Source organism: Gavia stellata, chromosome 1, assembly GCF_030936135.1.
Source record: "Gavia stellata isolate bGavSte3 chromosome 1, bGavSte3.hap2, whole genome shotgun sequence".
NCBI lineage: Eukaryota > Metazoa > Chordata > Aves > Gaviiformes > Gaviidae > Gavia > Gavia stellata.
In genome coordinates, this window is record NC_082594.1 from 93,824,510 (window position 1) to 93,849,293 (window position 24,784).

General features: G+C 42.6%; 1 protein-coding gene across 1 annotated transcript; it reads left to right on the plus strand.

Annotated features, from left to right (window-relative positions):
- The first annotated feature begins 1,287 nt into the window (after window positions 1–1,287).
- On the plus strand, window positions 1,288–17,092 carry XK (X-linked Kx blood group antigen, Kell and VPS13A binding protein). The gene is made up of 3 exons (XM_059824936.1): window positions 1,288–1,532; window positions 10,228–10,490; window positions 16,266–17,092. Exons 1-3 carry the CDS (start codon window positions 1,288–1,290, stop codon window positions 17,090–17,092), a joined length of 1,335 nt encoding a protein of 444 aa, XP_059680919.1.
- The last annotated feature ends 7,692 nt before the right edge of the window (window positions 17,093–24,784 follow it).

Below are 24,784 nucleotides of genomic sequence, written 5' to 3' on the forward strand. Positions count from 1 at the left end.
GTGGCAACCTAAGTTGCATTAAAGAATAGTAGCAGACACGCAGGAGTAGCCATTAGTGTTATCCCATTAATAGGCTAATAGCATCTTAAACTCCGTATCTTGCCTTCCTGGTGTGCTCCTGGTAGGTCTCAGGTCTGTAGCTAATCTCCACATGCAGATCCGCAATTGCCTGAGAACAGGCAAGGAGAAACAGGATCTATTAGGGCAGGCATCAGAGCCAGCTGAGCATGACCCAAGGACCTGCACCAAGAGGAGGAGAGAAGTGGGGTGATTGGAGACTCCCGCTGTGCAGGATACAGGCACCATCTGCCAATCTGACTTGGTACCTCAGGAGCTTTGTTTCTTGCCAGGTGATCAAATTCAGGATGTTGTGGAGAGACTGCAAAGGCTTGTCTTGCCCTCAGGCTAGTACCTTTTGCTGCTCTCCCATGCAGGCATCAGTGATACTGCCAGAGCGACCTTATGCACATCCAGAACGACTCCAGAGCTCTGGTGGCAAGGGAGAAATGCGTGAGGTGGTCCCCTGGCTCCTGGTGAAGGGGAAAGGCTTACAAATGGTAGACAAATGCTGCTGGCCAACGGCTGGTGTCAGAGCAGGGCTGTGGGTTTGTGATCCTAGGACCCTTCGAGGGAAAGGCCTGACAGGCTAGGGTAAGATCCACCTGACAAAGGGGTAAAAGAGCGTCTCTACCAGCAGGTTCGTTAATCTGGTGAGGAGGCCTTTGAACCAGGTGCATCAGGGGAGGGTTACCAGGACTCGCAGCTCCTTTTCTGCATTTTTTTTCATCAGCTGTCCCTCTGCCTTTATTGTTGCATGGGGTTATTTTCTCCCAGGTGCAGCACTCTGCCCTTGCCTGCTTCTTTCCGGCTATTTCTCCAGCCTGCCGCGGTCCCCCTGAAGAGAACCCCACCTTTCCACCGACCAATCCCCCCCCTTAGTTCAGCACGTATCTTGCGGCCAAAGGAGACCTGACGAGGCGGTGGCTCCCCGTGCGCCCCCGAGGAGCCTTCCTCCACGTACGCCCCAGCCCCGCCGCTGTCACGATCGAGCCCCAGCAGCGCCGAGCTCACCCGCACGGCAGCCCCCGCTGGCGGAGCCCCCCCGGCGCCATCCCGGGCGGAGGCCGCGGGGCGGCGGAGGGCGCGGCGGTTGCGGCGCAGCTCCCCCTAGCGGACGCCGTGCCGCGCCGCGCCCCAGCGGCGGCTGGGCGGGCCGGGGCGTGGGGCGGCTGCGGCGCGGCGAAAACGCGCCCCGCGGGCGGTGGCGGCGGCGCGGGGCGGGCGGCGATGAAATTCCCGGGCTCCGTCCTCGTCTCCCTCACCCTCTTCGTGGCCGAGACGGCGGCCGCCCTGTGCCTGAGCGGGGCGTACCGCGCGGCGGGGGACCGCATGTGGCAGTGGCTGACGCTGCTCTTCGCCCTCCTGCCCTGCGCGCTGGTCCAGCTCAGCCTGGTCTTCATCCACCGCGACGTCAGCCGCGACCGCCCGCTGGTGCTGCTGCTGCACCTCCTGCAGCTGGGGCCCCTCGTCAGGTCGGTGAGTCCCGCTCCGCCCCGCCGCCCCTTCCCGCCTGCGCGGGCCGGCCGGGGGCGAGCCCGGGGGGTGCCCGCCGCGCCGCGGGGCTCGCACGGGCGACCGGAGCGCCCCGGCCTTTGTGCCGGGCGGGCGCGTCCGCTGCCGGGCGGCGGCTGCTGCTGCTCTGCGCCGGTGTTAGCCGCGGTCAGATCCCTCCCAGTCTTGTCTCTGAAGCCTGCCGGAGGAAGAATTTCCTTTTCAAGCGTCCTTATGCAGAAACACGGCGAGGGGCGCGGTGCTTTCGACCTTCAGTGAGCGCTTAGCCCTGGAGAAAATGGGTTAAGCCCCTCCTGCGAGGCAGGTGGCGGGCAGGCTGCGCTCCTGCGGGGAGAGGAGCGCCCGGCAGAGCCTGCTCCCTCTTTCTGGTGGCGTTTTCTGCGCGTATCTTCCGTCCGTGTGGCTTTTTGCAAAGGGTTGTGTCTGTTCACTGCCGGTTTAACCGTAACACTTTGCGCTGAGGTTACTTCCAAGAGAGAAAAGAAGACTTACTCAGTTGCTGGTTTAAAACAATGATAGTACCCATCCCATCTGCGCATCTTGGAAATACCAGCAATGCTTTTCGTCTTTTTCTTCACAAAGTGGGCTTCTTGACCCAAACTGCCTTGGAGATTTTTCAGCTTCAGTTCAACTTCTGACTGAAAATGTTCTTAGGGAAAAAAAACAAAACAAAACAGGTAGATGAAAAGTTACAGAGGTGGTGCAAACCCATGACAAAATGTTTGCTGGGGGCTTTCATTTTAAATTTTCATTCAAAACTTTTCTTTAAAAAGAAAAGGAATTAAATATAGTATCTCTGTAGTAGAGGCTAGGAGAAGTATCCCCAACTTTTTGAAATTCCTGCACAGTGTGGAAAAGGAAGATTTGTTCACACTAATAAGGGTGAACAGTTTGGATGTTTACAAAAACACTTTATACTTCAAAAACATCTTATACTTCAAAGACATTGAATTCTTCTAACTTTTGTTAGTATTTTAAAGAGTTTTGTTAGTATTTTAAAGAAAGAGTTACAGCTTAACTGTTAAGTTCTTGAAGAGCTCTGATTTCCTAAAAGCTGAGAACAAAATACTTCCACATTCTTTAGAAAATAAGAGTGGAACCAAAGAGAGAAACTATCAAAATAAAAATTATGTTCATGTCTTCTGTCATTCTAAACAAATTTCTTGAGGTCAGACAAGGAAAGAATGTTATGTCAAGCTGCAAGATGGGAAGAAGCAAAGGATGTAAGCAACAACAACAAATTAGAGGATTTTCTTTCTAATTATCTGGAAGAGAACAGACCTGCTTCGACCTTAACCACCAAGCATGATTTCACTTTCTCTTTCTTTCTCAACATCAAGTTTATCTGTTTACAACATGGGATCTCATCTTGCACAGAACACACTTTCTGCTGTGTTGGCGAGCTCCCAGCTGCAGTCGCTACTGTAAAACTAGTGGGCATACGGAAGCCCTCTCCATGATGCTGCAGTGTATGAGTCTGTCACCAGCTCTGCACTTTTGCCTTTCTCAGAAATTTACAAACTTAATGTTTCCAGAAGGTTTGAAGATGTTCTGGAAGCATTGCAGCATGCCTGTGCCACAGTCCCCGTGGCATCATTCAGGCAATAGGAGGAGATGCATGTTAACCTCTCTCTAGACCCAGGATAACTGGAATTATAATTACTAATAAAAAGAAGGTAGTACTTTCATGCCACCTGAAAAACTTATTTCCTGCTGAAGGGTGGAAGGACTCTACAAATTAAGAGAAAAAGTTTCATAGAAAACAATCTCTCTTTAGATTCAGCGAAATGTATCTATTTGTAGGATACAGTACAGAGGTGCGGGAAGGCAAAGTGACCAGTTTGAGACAGATGTTAAAGGTCTTTTTTTTTCTTTTTCTCTTCCTTGCCTTCCTATCCACTGCCACTAAACATTATTTTATCTGTCAGAAGAGGAAACACATTGCTTCCCATCAGGTGTAGATCTGCACTGTAAAAGTTGAAGTGTTTCCAGCACATGAAATACCTTACCTTTCCCTACTTTGCACAGGAGGACTGTGTGGACTGGAATACGCACAAGCCTGAGGGGATAGCTAGAAGGCAAAACATTTTTTGGCTGTATCATCACTTCACTGTGGCTTTAACCATTGTAAGCGGAAAAGGACCGTTGTCCCTGGAGCCATTTTGTCCCATCCTTTTAGGCAAACCTCTGCTCCTTTGCAGCAGAGAGTCCTGCTGCTGTTAGTCATCTGCTTCCCCACTATGAAACCTCCCTCTAGCCCCTGTGTTCGGTCTCTGTTATACCTCACTGGCACAGCCCAGGGCCTTTTAGGGAGTTCTGGGTCAAAATAGGTCAAATAGGACACATAGACAGTAGAGCCACCCCAGGATCTGTCCCCTTGCAGTATCAGAATGAAATGTTAAAGAGCCTTTAGTCTGTGTAAAGTGGCTTCAAGAGAGGGCGGTCTGCTTCAGCTGGCTTTAAAAAAGCTAACACTAGATTTTTAACCATCTCTGTTTGGTTTGTGACATGATACAGGGTAGTTGGTATTTCTCTGTTCAGACTCAAATATCAGTGCACTGGTTTACAGGCAGCCCTCACGTTGTGTGAGGTTTTTTTCATCATCTTAAAAGATAGCCATTTTTCTCCCCTTCCTTTTTTCCTTAAAAAGTTAAGTTTAAATTTCAGGGAATGGTATGGAAATATCTTGGCAGGGAAGGAGGGTATTGAGCTTTGCAAGCCAAATGATCCAGCCTATTTTGGATCCTCTGTGTGACAGGGGAAAAGTACATTGTTTTATGAAACCTTCTTGCATACCACCACTTTCCCCAAACACCCACACTCCACCTGTTCAGGAGGCACTCGCTGTCCTGCTGCTGCCACTGCACTAAAATTAGGAAGCATTTCTGTTCCTGGAGAGGACTTCTGCTGTACTGGGAGAGTACTGTTAATGCACCCTTTTTTAATTCCTCCTCCCACTCCCTAAGAGTTTCTCTAAATTCAGAGCAATTTGTAGAGTAAAATTCCTACCCCTCTCAGTGGCCTGGCTCTGGTCCCCAGGATGCAGGCATGCTAGAGGCTGTTCCGAGTGTTGGCTGGAACAAAGTGACTGCAGGTTTCTGGACACCATGGGGGATTTCTGCAGCATTTCAGGTCGGTGCCGGTCCTTGTGAGCACACTATTTTGTCTGGATGCTTAGAAAATAGATTTGCATACTTTCCCTTTTATTTGTAAAAGGAGATTCTTTTACCACAAGAAGTAAATTATTACACCAAAAAAATGACTTAAAGCAATAGGCAATGTCAATTAGAGATTTCATACGTTTTTCTTTTCTTTAGAAAAGACCATGATGAGCTTTTTGGCTCGTTATCAGCTGCTCCTGAGCCAAGGACTGTCTCTTCGTTCCCTGTTCATTTGGCCAGCACCTGTAGCACCGACACTGTCTTGAGGTTTTAGGTGCTGCTACAATTCCAATAAATAGTAACTGGATGTCTTTTTGCTAGCGTAGTGCTCTGCACTTCGGGATTTGTTCAAGATACAAATAGCTCTTCGTGAAGGGTGCCAGAGAAACCCCTGTTAACTTGCTTGCCCTTTCCTATTCTGCAAGCAATGAATAGGTCATGAGTTGAAGTGAGGAGTGCAGATTTCCAGCAAACTGACTTGAACAGTCGGGGCTTACAGTCACGAGCAGGGGGTGTTGGTGGTATTGCACTGTACATCTGCTGGATGTGGTGGTTCCTTACTATCTGTTTTACTGAAGACAGTACTGAAGTGGCATATCCAGAAGAGACTGGTGTGAACTTGGCAGTGTTTCCTTCTGATACCGATTTCATGGAGAGGAAAGCTAAGTGACTGCCGGTGTCTTTGAAACTACCATCCCTAGTGCTCTGTTAGCTGAATGTGGGCCTGCAGGTTCTTCCTTACAAGGAACATGCAATTAGGACGTGGCTCTATCTGCAGGATGATGAGCTTCTGTTACAAAAGAAATCAAAAGCAAATATAACAGGCCCCTATTTAGAATACTAATTGTTTTCTCAGATTTTAATGGGATGAGGTTATAAACAATAGACTTTTTTTTTTTAAATGGGATCAGGCTTTGTTTCTCAAGGCATAAGGAGAAACAATCACATATGTCTATGTACCCTGTAGACAGCAGCAAAGCAGATGCAGTAGGAAGTTTGCATCAAACTGCCGGAGGAGCTGCTGTTACAGCCGAAGTTATATTCTGTGAGCTGCAGGAAGTTTTTTAAAAAAAAAAAAAAAAAAAAAAAAAAAAAAAACCCACCAAACCGAAAACAAAACACCTATAGGCTGAAATTACTGGAGTCATTCATGTTTTGGGCACCTAATTCTGCAGTTTGAAATCTAATAAGCTATAATGGTGCAGATAATGTTTCAGTCACGTTGTGCAGAAGCATTGTCTCTCATGCGTAGTTTCTCTTTCCTAGTGACCTGCTTTATAGTGCAGAATAGCACAGGTCTAAAAACCTCTCTTCCTTGTAGGACTTCCATTGGCAGACCTTACTGTAGGACATTCTCCTATCTCTAAACTTTACAACTGTTGATGCATCTCCCTCTTTTCCAGATGGGAAGAATATGCCTAGACCCTCTTCAGGCTTTTTTTTTTTTTCTTGAGCAGATGTGTTAGGTGTCCAAGAGGCGATGAACAGAAAGTCAGTGCAGATGGAAGGTAGAACAATGAGTGAGGAACAAATCTTTGTCTGACACAGGTAAGTAAATCTGCAGGACTGATAAGTCTTTTGAACACTTCTCTAAAGAAAAGGGATTACTAAAAATTGAGTCATTAGAGAAATCTGCTTGTACGTTTGCAGTGAGCGTGTGTGGATAGGTCGCTCGAATAGATGTTTGCTCTTGGAGCGCTTGTTGGCTGTGGGAAGTTCCCTGTTTTCATTGCCTGCTCCCTCTTCACACCACCATTATTTTGCCTGTATCTAAATCCCACATATCCATGATTAAAAGAGGGAATGAGGTGCTTGCTCTCAGCAGGCGTATAAGGATAGGATTATTCCTCCTACTGACTGTGTAGAAGACGAATGTGTTATTGCTGAATCACTCTTTGTAGGCACCATCAGGATCCTTGAAAAAGTATAGCTCTTCTCTCTGCCAAGATTTGGCAGCAGGGGAGAAAGCAGCACATCTTTTTCTTACTTTTTAACTTTCATTGTAGAGAGTAGATCTAACACTGTTTAATTCAAAGTAATTTTAGTTCCTTCAGAGCCTGTACTGCAACTGTCACTGCTTTACATGCAGTGAAACCGGCCAGTTGCATGCCTTCTGCTGTTGATGCCATGTGAGGATCTGTTGAAAGGGCCCTAAACATCACTGCATTGCAGGAAGTTGGATTGTGCAGAAGCTGGCATCTCCCATTCCTGTTCCTCCAGAGCGGAGCAGCAATGAGCAGTGAGCAACTAGGGCTTCTGGGGAATTCCCTGTTCTGTGGAGGAGTTTGTAACTGTGGAGAAAAACTGGCTTGAAGCAATCGCCTTCTTGCATTGTCTTTTAGTTGTGTTTCATACTAAAAAAGAACAAGCCCGTTCATTTAAAGACTTTCTGAATACACTTCATAGACAAAGTCGTAACATGGCACAGGTACGTGATCTGAATTGATTCTTCATCACTGTTCTGAACCCTTCTCACCTGGATGGTTCTTCAAGTGCCTATGCCCCTCTTACACTTTATTACTTAAACATTTAGATTGGTGCTCTTTCTTTCTACTGTATCAGCTGCCAGTTTGCTCCTGTTTGAAGCAGTTGCTTGGGCAGCGGCACCAGCTAGAGTCTTGAGTACATTTGTTATTGGCCCCAGAAGGCATGACCTCCAGAGACACTCTTGCATGGGATGGGCAGGGCTCGGAAGAAGATGGGCATCATTACTGATGTAATCTGAGTGCTTGTACATACCACTTTTAATACTCTGCTGTACTGGTAAAAGTCCCCTTTGGCCCTAAGGTTTGCTCATCAAACCATTCTTTCACATTGTGTTTGCTTTTCTATACGGACATAAAATTTCCCATCATAAACAATATACTGCTACTTAATACCTAGCTAATAAATACAAATCAAATGCTTGCTCCAAAACCTAACATTTTGTTGATTATAATATTTGCTATAGTCAGTAGTCTTATGAGTCTTATAATCTCTTTTATAGGATTACTGCATATTTGTTAGATGGGTCCCTAGACTGTATCTGCTTCTACTCGCACACAGCAAGAGTTCAGAGGCTGATGCTGAGATCTCATTTTCCGTAAGAGCTTCAGACTTGCCCTCAGCTCAGGATGAATAGGTGGCTGTGAATACTAAGTGAGACTAAAATGTTCTGGGATCTTTCTTTTGGAATAAAATCAATTTGTTTGCTTCAGGATATCTGTTGGCTTCATAAGCTGTTGTGCTTTATTAATTTTTCACACTTTATTTTTGGCTGTGTGGATTCTTTCACATGGAACAAGACTGGCAGGGACTGAAAAGATTAACAAGGGGAAAATAGAAAGTCACCGCTGTGAATGGAGCCTCCAGCACACCGGGCACTTCAAATGGCTGTAGTGATAATAGTATCTGAAGCCTAGTGAATCAATGATAGTACTACAGGATCCTAAAACTGCCTTCCATGTAGAGCAGGTGAAACTTGCTAGTGGTCCAGTTAGGGGAAAAAAAAAATGAAATCAAGTTTATTAAAACAAAAATCAGTATGCTTTTATTTGAATTTCTGTCAGGGCTGCTTTACAGTTTAGTCTTTGAGCTTTCCCGTAAAAGACTGTTAGACTCTGACTTGGCAATTGTTGGAAAAAATCAAGCTGAGAAGGAATGGGAATTCAAACTCTCAGACAAGCATAGCTCCGTGCTTTGTGATTGTGAGATACTTTTAAATAGAAGATAAGGCTTATTTGTACATTACAAAAACTCACTGGCCAAATCTGACCTGTCAGAGACTTGGAGATGCTGCATTGCAGCAAGTATTACCTACAGAGGCAACCAGGTGGAGGACATGAGCCCCAGCAGGCACTATGGAAGGAAAAAAGACAGCTCAGTCCTCATCAGAGGATGATGCCTACACAAGAAGAAGAGACGATGCATGTTGGGCCATGGGAGGATATGTGACCAGAGCTGGTGCCACAGGTCGCCCTTGCAGTGGGGGTTTCTCTCCCCCGAGCTTCCCTTGGGGCTGGAAGCCAGCCCTCACCAGTCCTGCTGCTCACACTATGATTGTTTTTCTTGAAGCCCATACCAGGGTTAGGCATTAAAGAGAAAGCAGGTCATGTCTGCACTGAATTTGGGCTTTTGGGGGTTTTATTTTCAAGTAGTCAATGCCATTTATCCTTTATGGTCCTGCTGTACATGGACTCCTCCGTAGCAGGCCCTGTATTTTTAGGACCCTATGCAATGTGACAGAAATAGTTTTTCTTTCCTCTCCCTTCCCCCTCAGCTTGTGACTTCATCTCTACCTCAGTAGATCCTTGCTTGTTATTACTTCGCAGGCAAGGTTGACTGTTCCCCTTTGTGTTTCGTGTTCTGCTTGATGCCCAAGTCCACCCTTGACACCTTCATAACCAAGCAACTCTCTTAAAATAGTTTTTCTAAAGTTTTTGCCAAACTAAAAGTAGGTATTGGAAGGAAGTTTCAGAAACTTTCCTTTCATAAACGTGTCTGAGGCTGTATTACCTTTAATACTCGAGGAGCCAACTCATCCTTGTTGCTACAGCATTTGCTGCTGCCAACCCCTTTAGCCCGTTTCCGTTTCCTCCCAAATGTATGGATTATTCTCTGTGCATGGGTAGAGGCAGTGTGTATTACAATATGTAATTTACGAATAGAAATGTATGTGCTAGCACCACTTTTTTTTTTCTTTGGAAGTTAGTCTGTGGTAAGTTAGACCTACACAAACAAGAGGGTTTGGTTCACCTGTGTTTAAAGTACAAAGAGCTGCAGCAACTGAAAACACTGCATCTTCTTATTTAGAATATTTTTGCAAGACTGCGTTTAATATTCCTTAAACAGTGCAATAAATGTAAGCAACCGTAAGGAGTAAAGCTATTTCTGTGTCTTTTTAAAAAATGTTAATATCCAGAGTTGTGAGCCTCTAAAATGCTTCTTCTCGTTATTGCTGCTATGGCTTGTTACTTGTGTTTTGGGACCATTGCTTGGTAAAGCACAGACTAGAGTCCAACTGTTTGAGGTGTGTGCACCCGCTTCTACCCTGAGCTTCTCTCCAATGTTTTGAGGTTGTTTAAGGCAAAGGTATGAGAAGTGGTTTTATTGCCATGTCGTGGATAACACCAAGAAAAAGACATGAGAATCTGAAGAAGAAACACTTCCAACTTGGGTCCTGGGTTGGGAACCTATGAACATTGTAGTGGATGAGTAGTTTAAGGACTTTAATAGGACAGCAGAGAGCAAGGGTAGCACATAGGAAACAACTAAACTGCCTCCCGTACAAGCAGCCCAAAGGGCAGTGCCAGATTCTTTCCCTCCAGTCGCATGCAGTTCACGTTTTAAAGGGTGAAATCTGTCATATTGCAAATTTACCAAGAGGAGAAAATGTATAGGCTTTGCTCTGTGAACAAATGACTTAGTATGTGATGGCTTAAAATACTAAGGAGTGGGAAGACCTATGCTTTTCTTTTGCTTTTTCCTGTTACTCTATTTACTGATTTGCTTGTAGGTGTGTGGAAGTCTTTTACATTTACTTCCATGCTGGCAGAGTTGAAGAGCCCTATGTCAGCATCACAAAGAAGAAGCAGATGCCTAAGGATGGGTACTCAGAAGAAATTGAGAAGGAAGTGGGCCAGGCTGAAGGCAAGCTGTGTACACACAGGTCTGCGTTCAGCAGGGCGTCTGTGATCCAGGCGTTCCTCGGCTCGGCGCCCCAGCTCACGCTCCAGCTCTACATCTGTGTCCTGCAGCAGGAGATCACGGCTGCCAGAAGTAGGTAGAGCTGTTATGACCTCCATATTTTGGTGGGAGGGAGAGGAGGAGGGTCAGCAGGCAGGTGTAGCTGCCCTGGGCAAGAATGAAGCATACTGCAGTGGATTTCATCTCCCTGACAGCTTTTGATGGTGATGTTGCTCTCAAGCTTATCTATACCATTGTGTTTTAGACTATGATGCTTCCTGTAGCATACTCAGGTTGCTATAAAAACATTAATTTCCTAAGTGGCCATTATGTCATGAGAGGGAGGCAGCTGGAGGGACTAAGCTGTCTTCATGAAGAAGGAAAAAAAAATTTACCTCTCTTCCATTTCGGGTTTTGAGCAAATTTTCTGGAAAATTCCTTGGGGTGCAGTGCACAGCATGTTTTGCCATGCTGCATTAAGAAAGGTATACTTTCAGGAATGCAGTTTCAAATATGGACTAAGGACGTGAACTGTCTTTACTTGTGCCAGACTCTGAATTTGGAATCAAAAGGCAGGATTCAATAAGCTGGTGTGCAGATGTGGCCATCTCATCTCTGGACCCAAGCTGTTAAGCCTTCACCAAGCAGTGATGCACCACATGGACTTACCAGGACAGCTCTCTTATGGCGGGACTCTGCATCTTGCTCCATGATATGCTCCAGCTCCTTGAAAAAAAAAAAAAGAAATTCTTGATTTGCTGGCTGGCTGCTAAGTGAAGAACCTACTCCAGCTGGTCATAGGACAACCAGCTTTCTGGTGTAAGAAAGGACTTTGGCACCTATGTGGACTGGAGGTGTGTTTCCACTGAAATACAAAAAGCTCTTGTTATATCTCTGAGGCCCTGAGAGGCCAGGGATCTTTACCAGCTTCACAGCTAGGGAGGCTGAGGCTAGAGTGACACGTTATGAATCCGATTGCTTTCTCTAGTCCTGGTACCTTGGTTGGCAGTGTACCAAGGTAAGGAACTAAGATTTTTCAGAGAAGCCTTTATAATAACGTCAGGGTTCTCCCGTCAACTCAGAGAAAGCAAAGCTTTAATATACCAAAGGGAGAGTCAGCACATAAGGATATTACAACAGGTTAAGGTCTTTATACAAAAGTACTTGTTTAAGGTCATAGTAGTAGTTACTTGAAAGACATTGCTCCTGACAGTTTCTGAGTTCTTCACAGCTAAGGTAGGCTTTTTAAATAACCATTGCATCTGTGACATGGGATGAGAACAAAGCAGCTGAATCCTTTGCTGAGCAGTGCAATTAGCAAAATTTCCAGTCACTTCACTGCAGAGGCATTTGCTTGAGAAAGGTCACCTTTTTATTGTATTTCTTCTATTACTGGTGTTGACCTTACTGGTCATGATTGCCAAAAAGAAGTGCTGTGTTCCAGATTATTAGAGAATTGCATATTTAATAATGATTTGTAATGCCCTATTACTTCTGACTTTTATCAGTCACTGCTGAGAAATTCTGAATCACAGACTGATAAGTCACCTTCCGTAGGTGAAGTGAAGTTGAACAACCAGAGATAAGCTGGCTCACCAGGGAGTTCAGTGAACCCACCAGCAAACGCAGTAGTCATTTTGTGTCTCCCAGAAACCATCTCCATAGCAGGTGTAATTCTAAAATATAGAAATGAAGAGAAAAAAAAGTGGGGTTTTTTTTTCTTAATCAGTGATTTAGGAACAGTGGCAATGTCTATTAAAGCTTGTTCATCAGAAAAACAAGAGTCCTAACCATATTCCTCTTGTGTGTATTTTACCTTCTGAAATATTGGAACTTTCTGCAATCTCTTTAGCCAGCTTATTTCTGCAGTAGTACCTTCTGTCCACCAGCCTCCAGAGTAAATGGGAATGATGCATAGCACAATTTCAGCTTGTTTGTTATGTCTATACAGGGATTCTCATGTATAGGGGTATGACTTCAACCTTTTGATCTTGCAGCATCGTCAAAGTAATTTAACAGCCAGTCCAGCTCTTCTTCCACACTTCAGATGTCTTCAACTTCCCTGTTCTCTGACACTGGTCCTGCAAAGTGCACACTCTTTTCCATTTGTCTCCGTTATAATTATCACTCTCTTGTATTTTGATTTCCACATTTTTTGTCTTGTCTCCTCATCAGTCTCTTATTTTTCTGGATTCCTGCACTACTCTGTCTGTTATTCTGTGTAAATTCTGCTTAGTCAGTGGTAATGAGGTCAGTATCACCTGTGAACAAAAAGCTGTTTACCATCATGCTACATAGGCTGGTTTGTCCCTTTCAGATCTGTTTGAAACTCATTATCGCTTCCAGTATTGAATTGAACAGTTCTGAAAAGATCATGCATCCTTGCCTTAGCCCTTTGTCAACTGCCATGCTGCATCTTTCTTGTGTATTTCATGGTATTCATTAATTTCTCTGGATGTTTTCTTCTGAATGATCAGATTCTTGCCAGCATCTGGCATTCTCCAAAACTGTAATTTCAGTGTCTGCCAAGAACGTAAGATCAAGAGAACTAAAGAGAGTTGCAAAAGCAGGATAAAGCCTCTAGGTTAGTGATGAAAGACATAAAGCTTCAGTGACTGTTTAGCATGAAATGCATAGAAATGTTGTTGGATGAAATGCAACATTGGAAATCCACATGTAATAGCCTAATCTGAGTCCTACTTCTAGACATTCAGCTCTTTCTTTGGTTACAGCCTAACTGGGAAGAAGTTCCTAACTTGTTACTGTATGAAATGCCCAGTCTGACTTTGTAATTGCCACTCCCAGAACAGATGCCAAGGTCTCTCTTGTGCATTTGGGCTTCATCCTGTACTAAATGTTTCAGCATCTGTCAGTATCATGCATTAGAGCCAGCTATAACCTTGCTTCAGAGAGGTGGCTGACATCAGGTCAGGTCCACTTACACGCTGTTGGGCAGCTATCCAGCCCTCTTCACTTAGGTAGTACCACCGGCAGAAGCACAAGGCCAAGAGGTGCCAAAAAGACCTGAGTCTTTAGTGTTCATTACAAAACCCGCTAGCTGGAGGTGGGGCATGCATGACTTGGCCTCTTACCCTTGAAAAAGGTGCACCTTCTACAGCAGAATAATTCTGAAATTATATCTTAAGGCAAAAAAACTTGTATCTAGGTGTCTTGTCCTAAGTAACAAAGTAATTCCCTTATTTTTCAAGGGTTCTGATTATCAGTTAAGAAAACTATAGTGTATATATAATAGATAACTTACGATTCTTCAGCTGAAGGTAAGGTTTCAGTAATAGGTATTTGTAATGTAGCTCATCTAGAGCAGAATTCACTCTCTTAGCAATTTCTGAAGTGGGAAGGACCTGGTCTTTGAAAAGACTTAAGACACAATAAAAGAAACAACAAAGTAAAACAGTACCTCCCTGAATGACTCTGTGAGTGTGCATCTCTGATTTATAAGAAAAGTGTAGCCTTCTGGGAACAGGAAGGAAGAAGAGAAATGTCACCTTTATGAGGACTGTTAGGGGATTTGGGACTGTTCCAGGGGAAGATACTTTGCCTTTTAAATTTTCACTTCTTTGCCTACTCAGGATGAGTAAAAGCAACAATAATGTCAGCCTCCCACATTTCCCTTTGTGGTTGCTTCAAGCCATCTTTCTCACAGACTTAAAAGTGATGCTTTAACTGAAGGTTTGGTGGCAGTACTGAGCTTTTGGGAAAAGAGCAGGGCTGGACTACTGTATTAAACCAGCGTCAGCATGACCTGGTTTTATCGACGGAGAAATGCCTCTTTCGAAGGCTTGAGTTTTTAAGACAAGTTGAGATTAATATAGAATCCCTAAAATGAAATTGGGTAGTAATATGAATGTCTCAGCCTATCAAAGCAGAAAGCAAGCAGAGTTCCAGGACAGCAGCACCCTGTACCAGTTGGTAGGTCTTTTTGTTTCTTTAACTCTGAGAATATTCTTTTGCTTCATTAGCTGATGGAAGTTATTTGTTCTCTCATGGCTCTAGAGCTTGCTCAAAACTACAGGGAAGATATTGTAAAGGGCCACAGGATATCAAGCAGTATTCTTGACTGCACTCGCTAGCTTTTCTGCTTTCAGCCAATGTTTTCTAAGACATAATGTTTAAAAAGTCTCAGATCAATTACAGTGCTGTGAAAAAGATGTTTAAAAACACACATTAAAAAAGTCTTAAACAAGCAAATGCATAACTGTTTTCAGAGAATATATGCACCACCAAACTGGCATGTACAAAATTACTGTATAAAATGGCAAATGTTTTTCAGCTTACTGAGTGCTATTGGAAATTTAGATATAAAGGATTAATTAATTCTTTTCAAAGTAATTCAGAGGTGTTTGAGGATTGGGATGGGAGAGAGAGGTTAGCTAAAATGATAGAGAAAATACTGCTAGAAAGTTGTTAGACATCCTAAAATACACTTGTTTCTTTCAAAATCATGCTTGGAAATCAATAATGTTCATTAGCCATGACTATACAGTGGTTTTTTTTTCTAAATAGCTGTAGCAAAGCAGGGAATGCAGTTAATTTGTAGGATATTGACACATAATCTAATTGAAGGCTGCAGAAAGCACTGGTTGCTAAGCATTGCAAAAGTAATGGACACAATCAAGAATTCCCAACTCTGATTATTTTGTTTTCTCTGATGCAATATAATGCCCTGTAGCATGATGAGTTAGCTTGGTTAGTTTCATTGAAACTCTAAAACAAACAACTGAATAATTTTCACTGTGCTTAACTCATTTGCATTTGAAGTGTTCCTTGTATGGAAAAAATACTAAGATTGAAACTAAAAGTATTGATTGGGGGTGCCTAAAATTAGTCCCCTAAATTAGCTATTCAGCATGTTGGTAAAAATTGTGAAGAAAGTATGCACATGCTAACAAAAACATGGGTGGTTAGCACTTCTGAACATCAAGGTACTTCTCTGTGAATGGTTATTCTATGCATTCAGAGTTCTTCTATGTCTGTCCTACTTAATGTAGCAAGACAAGACTCCTCCTGCAGTGCCAGAAAGCTTTGCCCCTACTGCATTTGGAGGGGAGGCCGGGTAACAACTGGCCTCCACCTTCACTTTCTGCAGAATTTAAATGCCATGAAACCTTCACTTGAGGGATTCTGGGTAGATGAGAGATACAGAAAGTTGATCTGAATTTAAAGACATTTTAAAAAGGAGTGTTGTTTTTAAATGCGTGATATAGATACATGTGTAAGGACAACAGTGTGTGGGAAAACACGGTGTAGACAGGTGAGCAAATCTCTGTCTACACAGGCAGAAAAAGCACAGGTGATTCTGGGTTTAAATTGCTTTGTCTTTCAATACTGAGCTCCATCACAGAGCTCTTCTGTGAGCTTAGACAGTTTGCTTTGACACAGAACTTCGCAAGCACTGAGGTATCTGCATGCCCAAGTAACTCCAAAATTTCAGCTTCTGTTTCACAGTTCTTCATCTGTACAGAGGGGGAGTAGCACCCCTGTGGCTTGTGGAGTTCTGTGAGAGTCTGAGAGCAATTTGGATACACTTATGACTGAGCTGTATGATTACCAAAGACAGTACATGCATGAACAGCCCTGGGTGGGGGGAGGAGGAAGAGACACCTGTGACTGTAAGTGCCTTTTTTTCCTTTCTAGCTACTGGGAAAGGTAACAAATGGAGACCAAAATAGGAGGCAGGGTTAGAGTAAGAACCCAGAAGTGTATACAAGGAATGGCTTTTTTTTGGCATTACACCCTGCTGGGAATCCCCAGAAGTGCCATGAAGACAACTACATCTGCACTACTCTGATGCAATGTCTTTAAACTTCCGCTAACCTGAAGGTCCTGATTTGTGTTTTCTCTTTGTAGGTATTTTTATGGTCCTTTCTCTCCTGTCAATTGTATATGGCGCCTTACGCTGCAACATCCTGGCTATTAAGATTAAGTATGATGACTATGATGTCAGTGTGAAACCAGCTGCCTACCTCTGCATATTCATGTGGAGAAGCTTTGAGATTGCTACGCGAGTTACGGTGTTGGTTCTTTTCAGTTCAGTCCTTCAAATCTGGACTCTTCCCGTTGTGCTTGTGAATTTCTTTGGTTTTTTCTTCTACCCGTGGATTCTCTTCTGGCAGAGCAAGTCCCCTTTTCCCGAGAACATAGAGAAGGCATTGAGCAGGGTCGGCACTACCATCGTCTTGTGCCTTCTCACCTTCTTGTATGCTGGCATTAACATGTTCTGCTGGTCGGCAGTGCAGGTGAAGCTCAATGATCCTGACTTAATTAACAAATCCCAAAATTGGTACCGACTGACTGTGTATTACATGCTGCGATTCATCGAGAATGCATTCCTCCTGCTGATGTGGTACATCTATAAAACTGATATCTACCTGTATGTCTGCGCCCCGTTGTTGGTCTTGCAGCTCCTGATAGGTTACTGCATGGCTGTCCTCTTCATGTTGGTGTTCTACCAGTTCTGCCACCCATGCAAAAAGCTTTTCTCATCCAGCATTTCTGAAGGTTTGCTCTCCTGTTTCAAGTTCCTCTGCTTGATTTGCAAGCCTCCCAAATCCACCATACTGTCGGACAAGGCAGAGGTGAAATCTCTTGAAAATACTGATGAAGCACGGAACAGTAGCAAGACAATAGATTCTCAAAAGGGGAATCCTCATCAAAGTGTTTCTTCCAATGCCTAGTACAACTGGAAGCAAGTAGGTGCCTTTGGAAGGTGGCAAATCACCTGCTGGGAACGTTGTGTATCTTGGACATTGTGTCTTGTGGATGGGGTTTTTCTTGCAGGTGTAGCACTGCATGATGAATGACAAGCCTACCTTTGTGGAAAACTTAGTGTATGAGTATGTGTATCTGTGTGCATTTGTGTACAGAGAGCAATCATTGTAGGCTTCTATTTCAGAGGTTTTTGCACATAGGTTTGTTATCACGTGCTTATTTTGAAATCATTATAGGAGACATCCTTCAAAAACTGGCCTGATGCTCATCTTACTCAGGAAATCTGAGGATGGAAGGAAATGCATTTTATTTCAGATAGGATGTCATTATGGCATGCCACTCTAGCATGGAAACAGAGCATAGACCTTGACTATATATTGACTGTAGCTGTGGTCTGCTTTGATCAAATTGCAGACTTTTTTACACTCTAATCAGTGTAATAAGATAATACTTCTCTCTGTGGTATAAGAATTGGACTTCTACAATGCACTGTAGTCTAGGTTGCCAAGAAACAGCCAATTAGCCAGCACTAATACTGAAATGTGACTGTTACTGAGAATGGACAGAGAGGTTATTGGCTTTGCACTGTTTTATCCTTCATACTTGCTGCTTGTTAGTAAGGGAATTAAATTTAATACTTTAATTGTGATGTTTTGGAATATCTCATTTTCCTGACATTATCATTTATCTAATACTTTGTTTGTCATGTTCTGGTATTAGGGTGGTGTTCACTTTATATAACTTTAAATATATAGAAGTTGGGCAGATAGTGTGAAGTAGTCATTACGTGCTCTCCAGAGCACACCTCCAGGGAGTAGTTCAACCCATCTTAAAAAGTCCTCTAAGGCGGGTGATATGAATCGTTCTCTGGAGACCTATTAGTGTTAACCAAATGCCTTGACAATTAGTTTTGACTACCCATCTCCCTTTTAGATGGCTGAAGTTAAAAGATGAGCACTACCCTGATTGTCAGGGGGTTGGTAGTACACCAAGCAGGCAACTCAGTGACTTGTTATGTGAGGATGGAAGGCGCTGAGTACTTCTTTTTGAAGCTGTCATGTGTTATGGTTAGTTTAATGTCAGTAGTTCAAAACCCTCTGACTTCTTTACCTCAGAAGTACCGCAGACTTGAAATCTGAAAGACGAAATGGAAGTCATTGACTTTTTCTTCTATGCACTATATCATCACAAATAAGAGTATTTCTATATTTTGCAAGTTGCTGAGAAACCTTTAGCAGGTGAACACCCAAGAATTTCGTGGAAATACACAAAGCCAGCTGTATTTTCAAAAATTAAGTGAAAGCTTTTTGCACTTTGTTTGCTTAGCACCTTGCATTTCTTTTGAGTATTACACATTATGGCTGCTAGTGGAAACAAATAATTCACGACCCAAAGCATCTCCTAGTGGCCTAAGCACATCCTCCGTGATGATACGATGGAGGCGAAGAAGTTCTTTAGTAGGGATGACATCAGCATCATGGTATTAGAAGTGCTTCAAGTTCAGGTCTGAGGTCATTTATAATGAAATATGTCACAGGCAGTGCTGCAAAGAGCTAAGCTGTTGGGGTTTGTTTTGTTTTTTTACTGTACTGTAAATTACTGTCTTCATACTTTAGTTTTATAATGGAGTTATGATTTTTATTTTGCTTAATAAGTGTCTGTGTGTGGTATGTGTATGTAGATCTCATTAAATTATTGGTGGGTGGTAATGGGAATTTTTGGCCTGAGCTTACCATGGGAATGTACCTCACGTATCTGGGGAAGACACCAACATCTCAGTTCTAATTTCTCTCTCTGAGGAGCATAGAATAGTGAAGTGACTCCTTGAAGACACTACAGTATTTCTCTGTACTTCTGTATGTAGAAGTACAGTATAGTATTTCTCTGTACTTTTCTAGATGTAGAAGAGTATTTCAGATTTTTAATTTTTTTTTCAGTAGTGAGTTAAAGGAGCAAGTGAGCATGTAACTGTTGCTTCCAGACCTGCAGAGTTCAGCACACAGGGCCAAATTTTCAGGTGTTCTTAGCTAAAATGGAGTATCTGACTTTATAGTTGGATATCCATCAATAATCAGGGAATTATGGTTGTTACCTCTCTACAGATTTACCTAGGTCTGAAATGTTAGTCTTTGGGAAAAAAAAAAAAAAAGGTGGTTCATATGTAGAAGTACTTCATATCTAAAAAGAGAGCTCTCGCATCCTCAAAGCAGACTTTGGACATTGTAAGTGATGGTGCAGTTGTGATTTTTGCCATTTGGAAACAGTGGGAGCTTCACAAACCTCAGCCAGTGAAATGCTTGTGCTACAGTGAGGTCAACAGTAGGAAAGTTACACAACTAGGAGTCCAGTATGTATACTTAGTGAGTACCATTTAACTTCACATACTAATGATGAAGACTACTGTATATGCATATTTTTAGAGTGTGCCATATTACTTCCTGTTTTTATACAAATCTCCTGAAGTGCATGCATAGGGAACTGAATATTTAAATCACTGCTATAAGAGGGGGTAAAAAAAAAAAAAGATTTGTGTGGGTTGTATTACTGTCATATGGTTTTGCCTCAGTTGTGCAGATTAACCAAATGCAGTTTAAACACTCCATCAACACGAGGGCCGTTGCTTTTGCTGTGCCTCATGTCACCACAGCATGGAGTGCCCATTAACTAACAGTATTTCTGCTCTATGTATGTTTTGATCTAGCTGTGCTGCCATTGCTAGTGGAAAGAAGGTATGAGAGGGAGTCATAGAGACAAAGATACTCTGTTAAGACCAGTGTTTCAAAGGACAAGCTTATTTTTCTGAAGTGTGCTATAATGCTATGAGAGGCAGTTTTTGTCAGGGTAATGACACTCTAGGCAGCGTTGTTATCAGTACACCCAGTGGCTGCACTGAGAGGATAGTATTAGCTACAAAGGATGTATGTGTATGAATGACTGACCTCTTGCTGCAGGGTTACTGTAGTTTTACTCTCCTCTATGAATGTTAGAGGTGTATGTGTTCAATGGAAGGGTATAGGGCTACTGTTAAAAACTCCGCTCACTTGAGTAGTCCTGAGTCACGCAAAGGATTGCTCAATAAGGATTATTCATGTGTATAAGAGTGTGCAAGATCTGATACATAGGTTTTCTTTTATACTTGTAAAACAACACAAATTAAAATGTTGAAACACTCCCTTACGTTGTGTTGGTATCAGTTCTTAGTCCTCTGTTTTCAGAAATATATATATATATATATATATAGCACACTTTCCTCTGTTACCACACAGTAGGAGGAATGTTTTCAAGCAGACCTGACAGAAGAATAATCTGTGATTGATTTGGGAGTTCCTCACCTCCAACCAGTGGTGTTTCCAATGCTTTTTAGCTGGCTGGTTGTCTCAGTAGAAAATTTTGTAGGAGGCAGGCAGTTTAAGAGACCAGTGTTATACAGAACAAGATCTATGTAGGTTATTTATTGTCAAGATGAGCATATTTAGTTGGTTTACATTGGGAATCAGAAAGAAATCATTACCTTATAAAGGATCTTTTAGGGTTTTTCTGCACACTTGTTTCATGCTCATCTGGATTTACCATGTGCTTGTCTCTGACTTTGGGAATAGCCAGCAAAATCCATGCTGAGGACTATTGTGGAGGCACATGAATGCATAAAAACTTTGTAACACATTTAAGTGTTTTTAAATTTATATAAAATACATGTGTATTTTATAAATACAGGTGTAAATAGATACATTGTAACAAGTTGTAATGTGTGCATATCACTTAAATGAGCAGCAGTGAGAAAGGATTTTAGAAGTCCTGGTGGTGATGGATACCACTATCTGCTAGTAAGAGCTGCGCTCCCTAAAACAGAAAGTAATTAATCCTTTCTTATAGACATTATTTTTAGTCCCAAGGGATGATTTTTAAATGAGTATCCAACATATATATATATATATATTTTTTTTAATCAAATGTAGATTGAAATTTTTCATTGATGTTTTAGATTTAGGCACAACGTTGATAACTTCTGTTTTCAACATAGTGTCTTAAAGAAAAGTTTATGTGACCACACTGTTTCTCTGTCAGCCCTGTTCTCCCCAATACATACATTGGACACATTACGGAAATACAGAATCACTACGGTTGGAAAAGACCTGTAAGATCATCAAGTCCAACCATCAGCCAGCACCACCATGCCCATTAAACCATGTCCCGCAATGCCACGTCCACACGTTCCTTGAACACCTCCAGTGAGGGTGACTCCACCACCTCCCTGGGCAGCCTGTTCCAGGGTTTTACCACTCTCTCAGGAAAGAAATTTCTCCTAATATTCAGTGTAAACCTCCCCTGGGGCAACTTGAGGCCATTTCCTCTTGTCCTGTCGCTAGTCACTTGGGAGAAGAGACCAACACCCACCTCACTACAACCTCCTTTCAGGTAATTGTAGAGAGCGATGAGGTCTCCCCTCAGCCTCCTCTTCTCCAGGCTGAACAACCCCAGTTCCCCCAACCATTCCTCATAAGACTTGTGTTCCAGACCCCTCACCAGCTTCGTCGCCCTTCTCTGGACACGCTCCAGCACCTCAATGTCCTTCTTGTAGTGAGGGGCCCAAAACTGAACACAGTATTCGAGGTGAGGCCTCACCAGGGCCGAGTACAGGGGCACGATCACCTCCCTGCTCCTGCTGGCCACACTATTTCTGATACAAGCCAGGATGCTGTTGGCCTTCTTGGCCACCTGGGCACACTGCTGACTCATATCCAGCCAGCTGTCGATCAACACCCCCAGGTCCTTTTCCACCGGGCAGCTTTCCAGCCACTCGTCCCCAAGCCTGTAGCGTTGCATGGGGTTGTTGTGACCCAAGTGCAGGACCCAGCACTTGGCCTTGTTGAACCTCATACAGTTGGCCTCGGCCCATCGATCCAGCCTGTCCAGATCCCTCTGCAGAGCCTTCCTACCCTCAAGCAGATCAACACTCCCTCCCAACTTGGTGTTGTCTGCAAACTTACTGAGGGAGCACTCAATCCCCTCATCTAGATCATCGATAAACATATTAATCTAAATTTTTCTGAGGGCAGATATCTGAGGAAATAAAACAGGTTTGTACACATGCCTGCTACCTCTTGCCCTTAGCGTGAAAGAGGACTAGAAGTTGTGGGGATGAAGAGGTACAGAGGGAAAGACGAGGAGATCATAAAGTCATGGGAGGTAATAGGAGTCACTTCAGTTTAAAGGATGCAGTATGGACTCTACAGGGCATTATACTTTCTGTATTGTTCCATTGATTGCAGAACAACTTATCTGAAGTAAGTTTCTAAGCATTCTAATAAAAGACAAGGGTTTTTTAGACCTGAAAAATGCACGACAACTAAAATGAACCCTTTTTTAAAAAGATTCATTATTTGCAAGCCAATCTGGTGACATTTGTAACCTGGCTCAGAATTGGTGAATACTTTGGGTTGGTAAACTGTATTCTAATTTTTAAAAGAATTAAAATTGGGGGATTTTTTTTTTTAGTTCCTTAGTAGTTCCTATATTTTTTCCCATAGCAGCTGATAATGTCTAGCCTAAAACAATAAACTATTTTATATTACTTCCTGCCTATTTGAAGGGCTTAAGTACCAAAGAAAACAGGATTTTGAACCGAGATATTTGTAAGCCAAGTATCATAGTGGATATTTATAATCCTGTATTTTAAAATGCAGTTGAGGTGACTGCCTTTAGTCACTCAGGAATCATCACAGAAACATGAATATGTAGTTATTTGGCAGAGGTGGTAGGTTTGATTCACTGGAGATGGAAGACTTGAAAAGTAAGAGGTGTTAAGGATTATGTAATTCTTACTGACCAAGGAAAATTATTGTAATAAAACTGTTAGGTCTCTTGGGCTCACCGCAAAACTGAAGTTGAAATGAAAGGTAAGAGCATCAAAATGACAATGTGAACTTCACTGAATCTCTGCCTTGAACGAACAGCTTCATCTCCTGCAAAAGAAGAACAGTTTATCCTTTTCTGGATTTCTCACAGACGTAAGGAAAATCTCTTGCCACTGAAATTCAGTTTTGCAGAAAGAAGTGTCTGTATTCAGGTATGAAAATTTTGCTATTCAGATGTGAATGCTGCTGTGTGTAAAGGCTTCTAATCACAGACTACCATTAATGAGTAAACACATCTGAGCAGGGGCCAGGTGCTAATTAGTTGGATGTTGCTTACCTAGATTCTTCTGGAATAACATCATAGTTGTAACATTTTGGGTCTGAAGGTGAAAGCTGATTTAATGAACTAAAACCAGCCTCCTAAACACATGTTCTGTGCTTTCACGTTCGTAATTGTTTAAGTTCCTATTTTAACAGAGCAAACAAAGTGACAGGGAATAAATGTTACAGATACTAACTTCTGAAAATTCTTTCATCAGGTATTATTTTCATCTGATTAATGTGCCCTGTCAGTACAGAGCTTTGATCAGCCACAGATACTTTCAGGAAAATCATCAGGGATGGGTTCAGATGGAGAGCAATGCCAGAGGTAGTCAAGGTGAAGATTAATTCATATCTGGCTTCTAGAGTGGGAGCTAAATATCAGAACAGGAGCACAACACCTTACAGACGAGGTACCAGTGTTGCATTTTGCTGTCTTTATGCATGGTTCTGCAGTTCTTGTAAATCTGTGTTGCAGTAAGATGTGCACTAAACTCAGCAGCTAACAGAAAAGAGGGGTGCTTGCAATTGCTTTAGTTTTGCAGTTGGTGGCCCTCATAACACCAATTATGTTCTTTAGAATACATGTCCTAGCTACTCCTCCTTCCTCTCTGCTGCTTCATGGTGGTCATTTTAAATAGAAATGGAGAAACAAGGCACAGTGAAACACTTGGCTGCATTTTCCAGTAGGGCTGCTCTTTAGAGCCAAAGTTGCATGGCCATGAAAAGGGCTGAACTCATGGAGTGTGTCAACTCTTCACTGCCACATTGCAAATTTTAATAATAGTGGGCAGTACAGTAACTTAAAAGCATGCAGGTGTCATTAAAAAAAATAGAATGGAAAAGAGATTTTCAAAAAGGAGTAGCACCAGCTTTGGACCTACAAGGAAAGCAAGGGAGCCTTACAACTGCAGAGTAATTTGGTGTTTCTTAAACATTTTCTTCCATTGTGTTTGTGGATTATTGTGGGCTTCTCCCCGTCCCCCTTTCTTCTTGATTTTTAAGCAACAAGGAGTAAAAAGGCCAAACATAAGAAAAAGAAATATTTTATGAAAATAATAAAATGTCTTTGCAAACCTACAGAAGTGTATGGGGCAACTCAGAAACACGTGCATCTAGATTTATCCAGTGATGTTCTCTAAGGTGCATGGTCCAAGCCCCAATAAGAAGTCCAGATATAGCCAGGCAGTGTACCCAGCCTCAGAAACTGAGAGAGTCTCCCTAATTTAGACATAGACTAATTTTTTAAAAAATTACATTTCTTCATTGTTCGTCTGTTTTAATACCAGCATAGTCTTAATTATATACATTGTGTTGCAGTACACACATTAGTTTTGATTCTGCATTTCAGCACAAAGAGGTAATTTCCATGCTAATGGTCAGAACAGAAGTACTACCACTGACATGATACGTGCAGTTTGCTTAGCTGATTCTACCTTCCTTATGCATGTAAAGAAAAACAATGACCTGTGCAATATATCA

Coding starts and splice junctions, on each gene's coding strand:
- XK (XM_059824936.1), top strand. CDS start 1,288: ATGAAATTCCCGGGCTCCGTCCTCGTCTCCCTCACCCTCTTCGTGGCC. Junction 1,533..10,227: donor CAGCTGGGGCCCCTCGTCAG/GTCGGTGAGTCC, acceptor ATTTGCTTGTAG/GTGTGTGGAAGTCTTTTACA. Junction 10,491..16,265: donor GGAGATCACGGCTGCCAGAA/GTAGGTAGAGCT, acceptor TTCTCTTTGTAG/GTATTTTTATGGTCCTTTCT.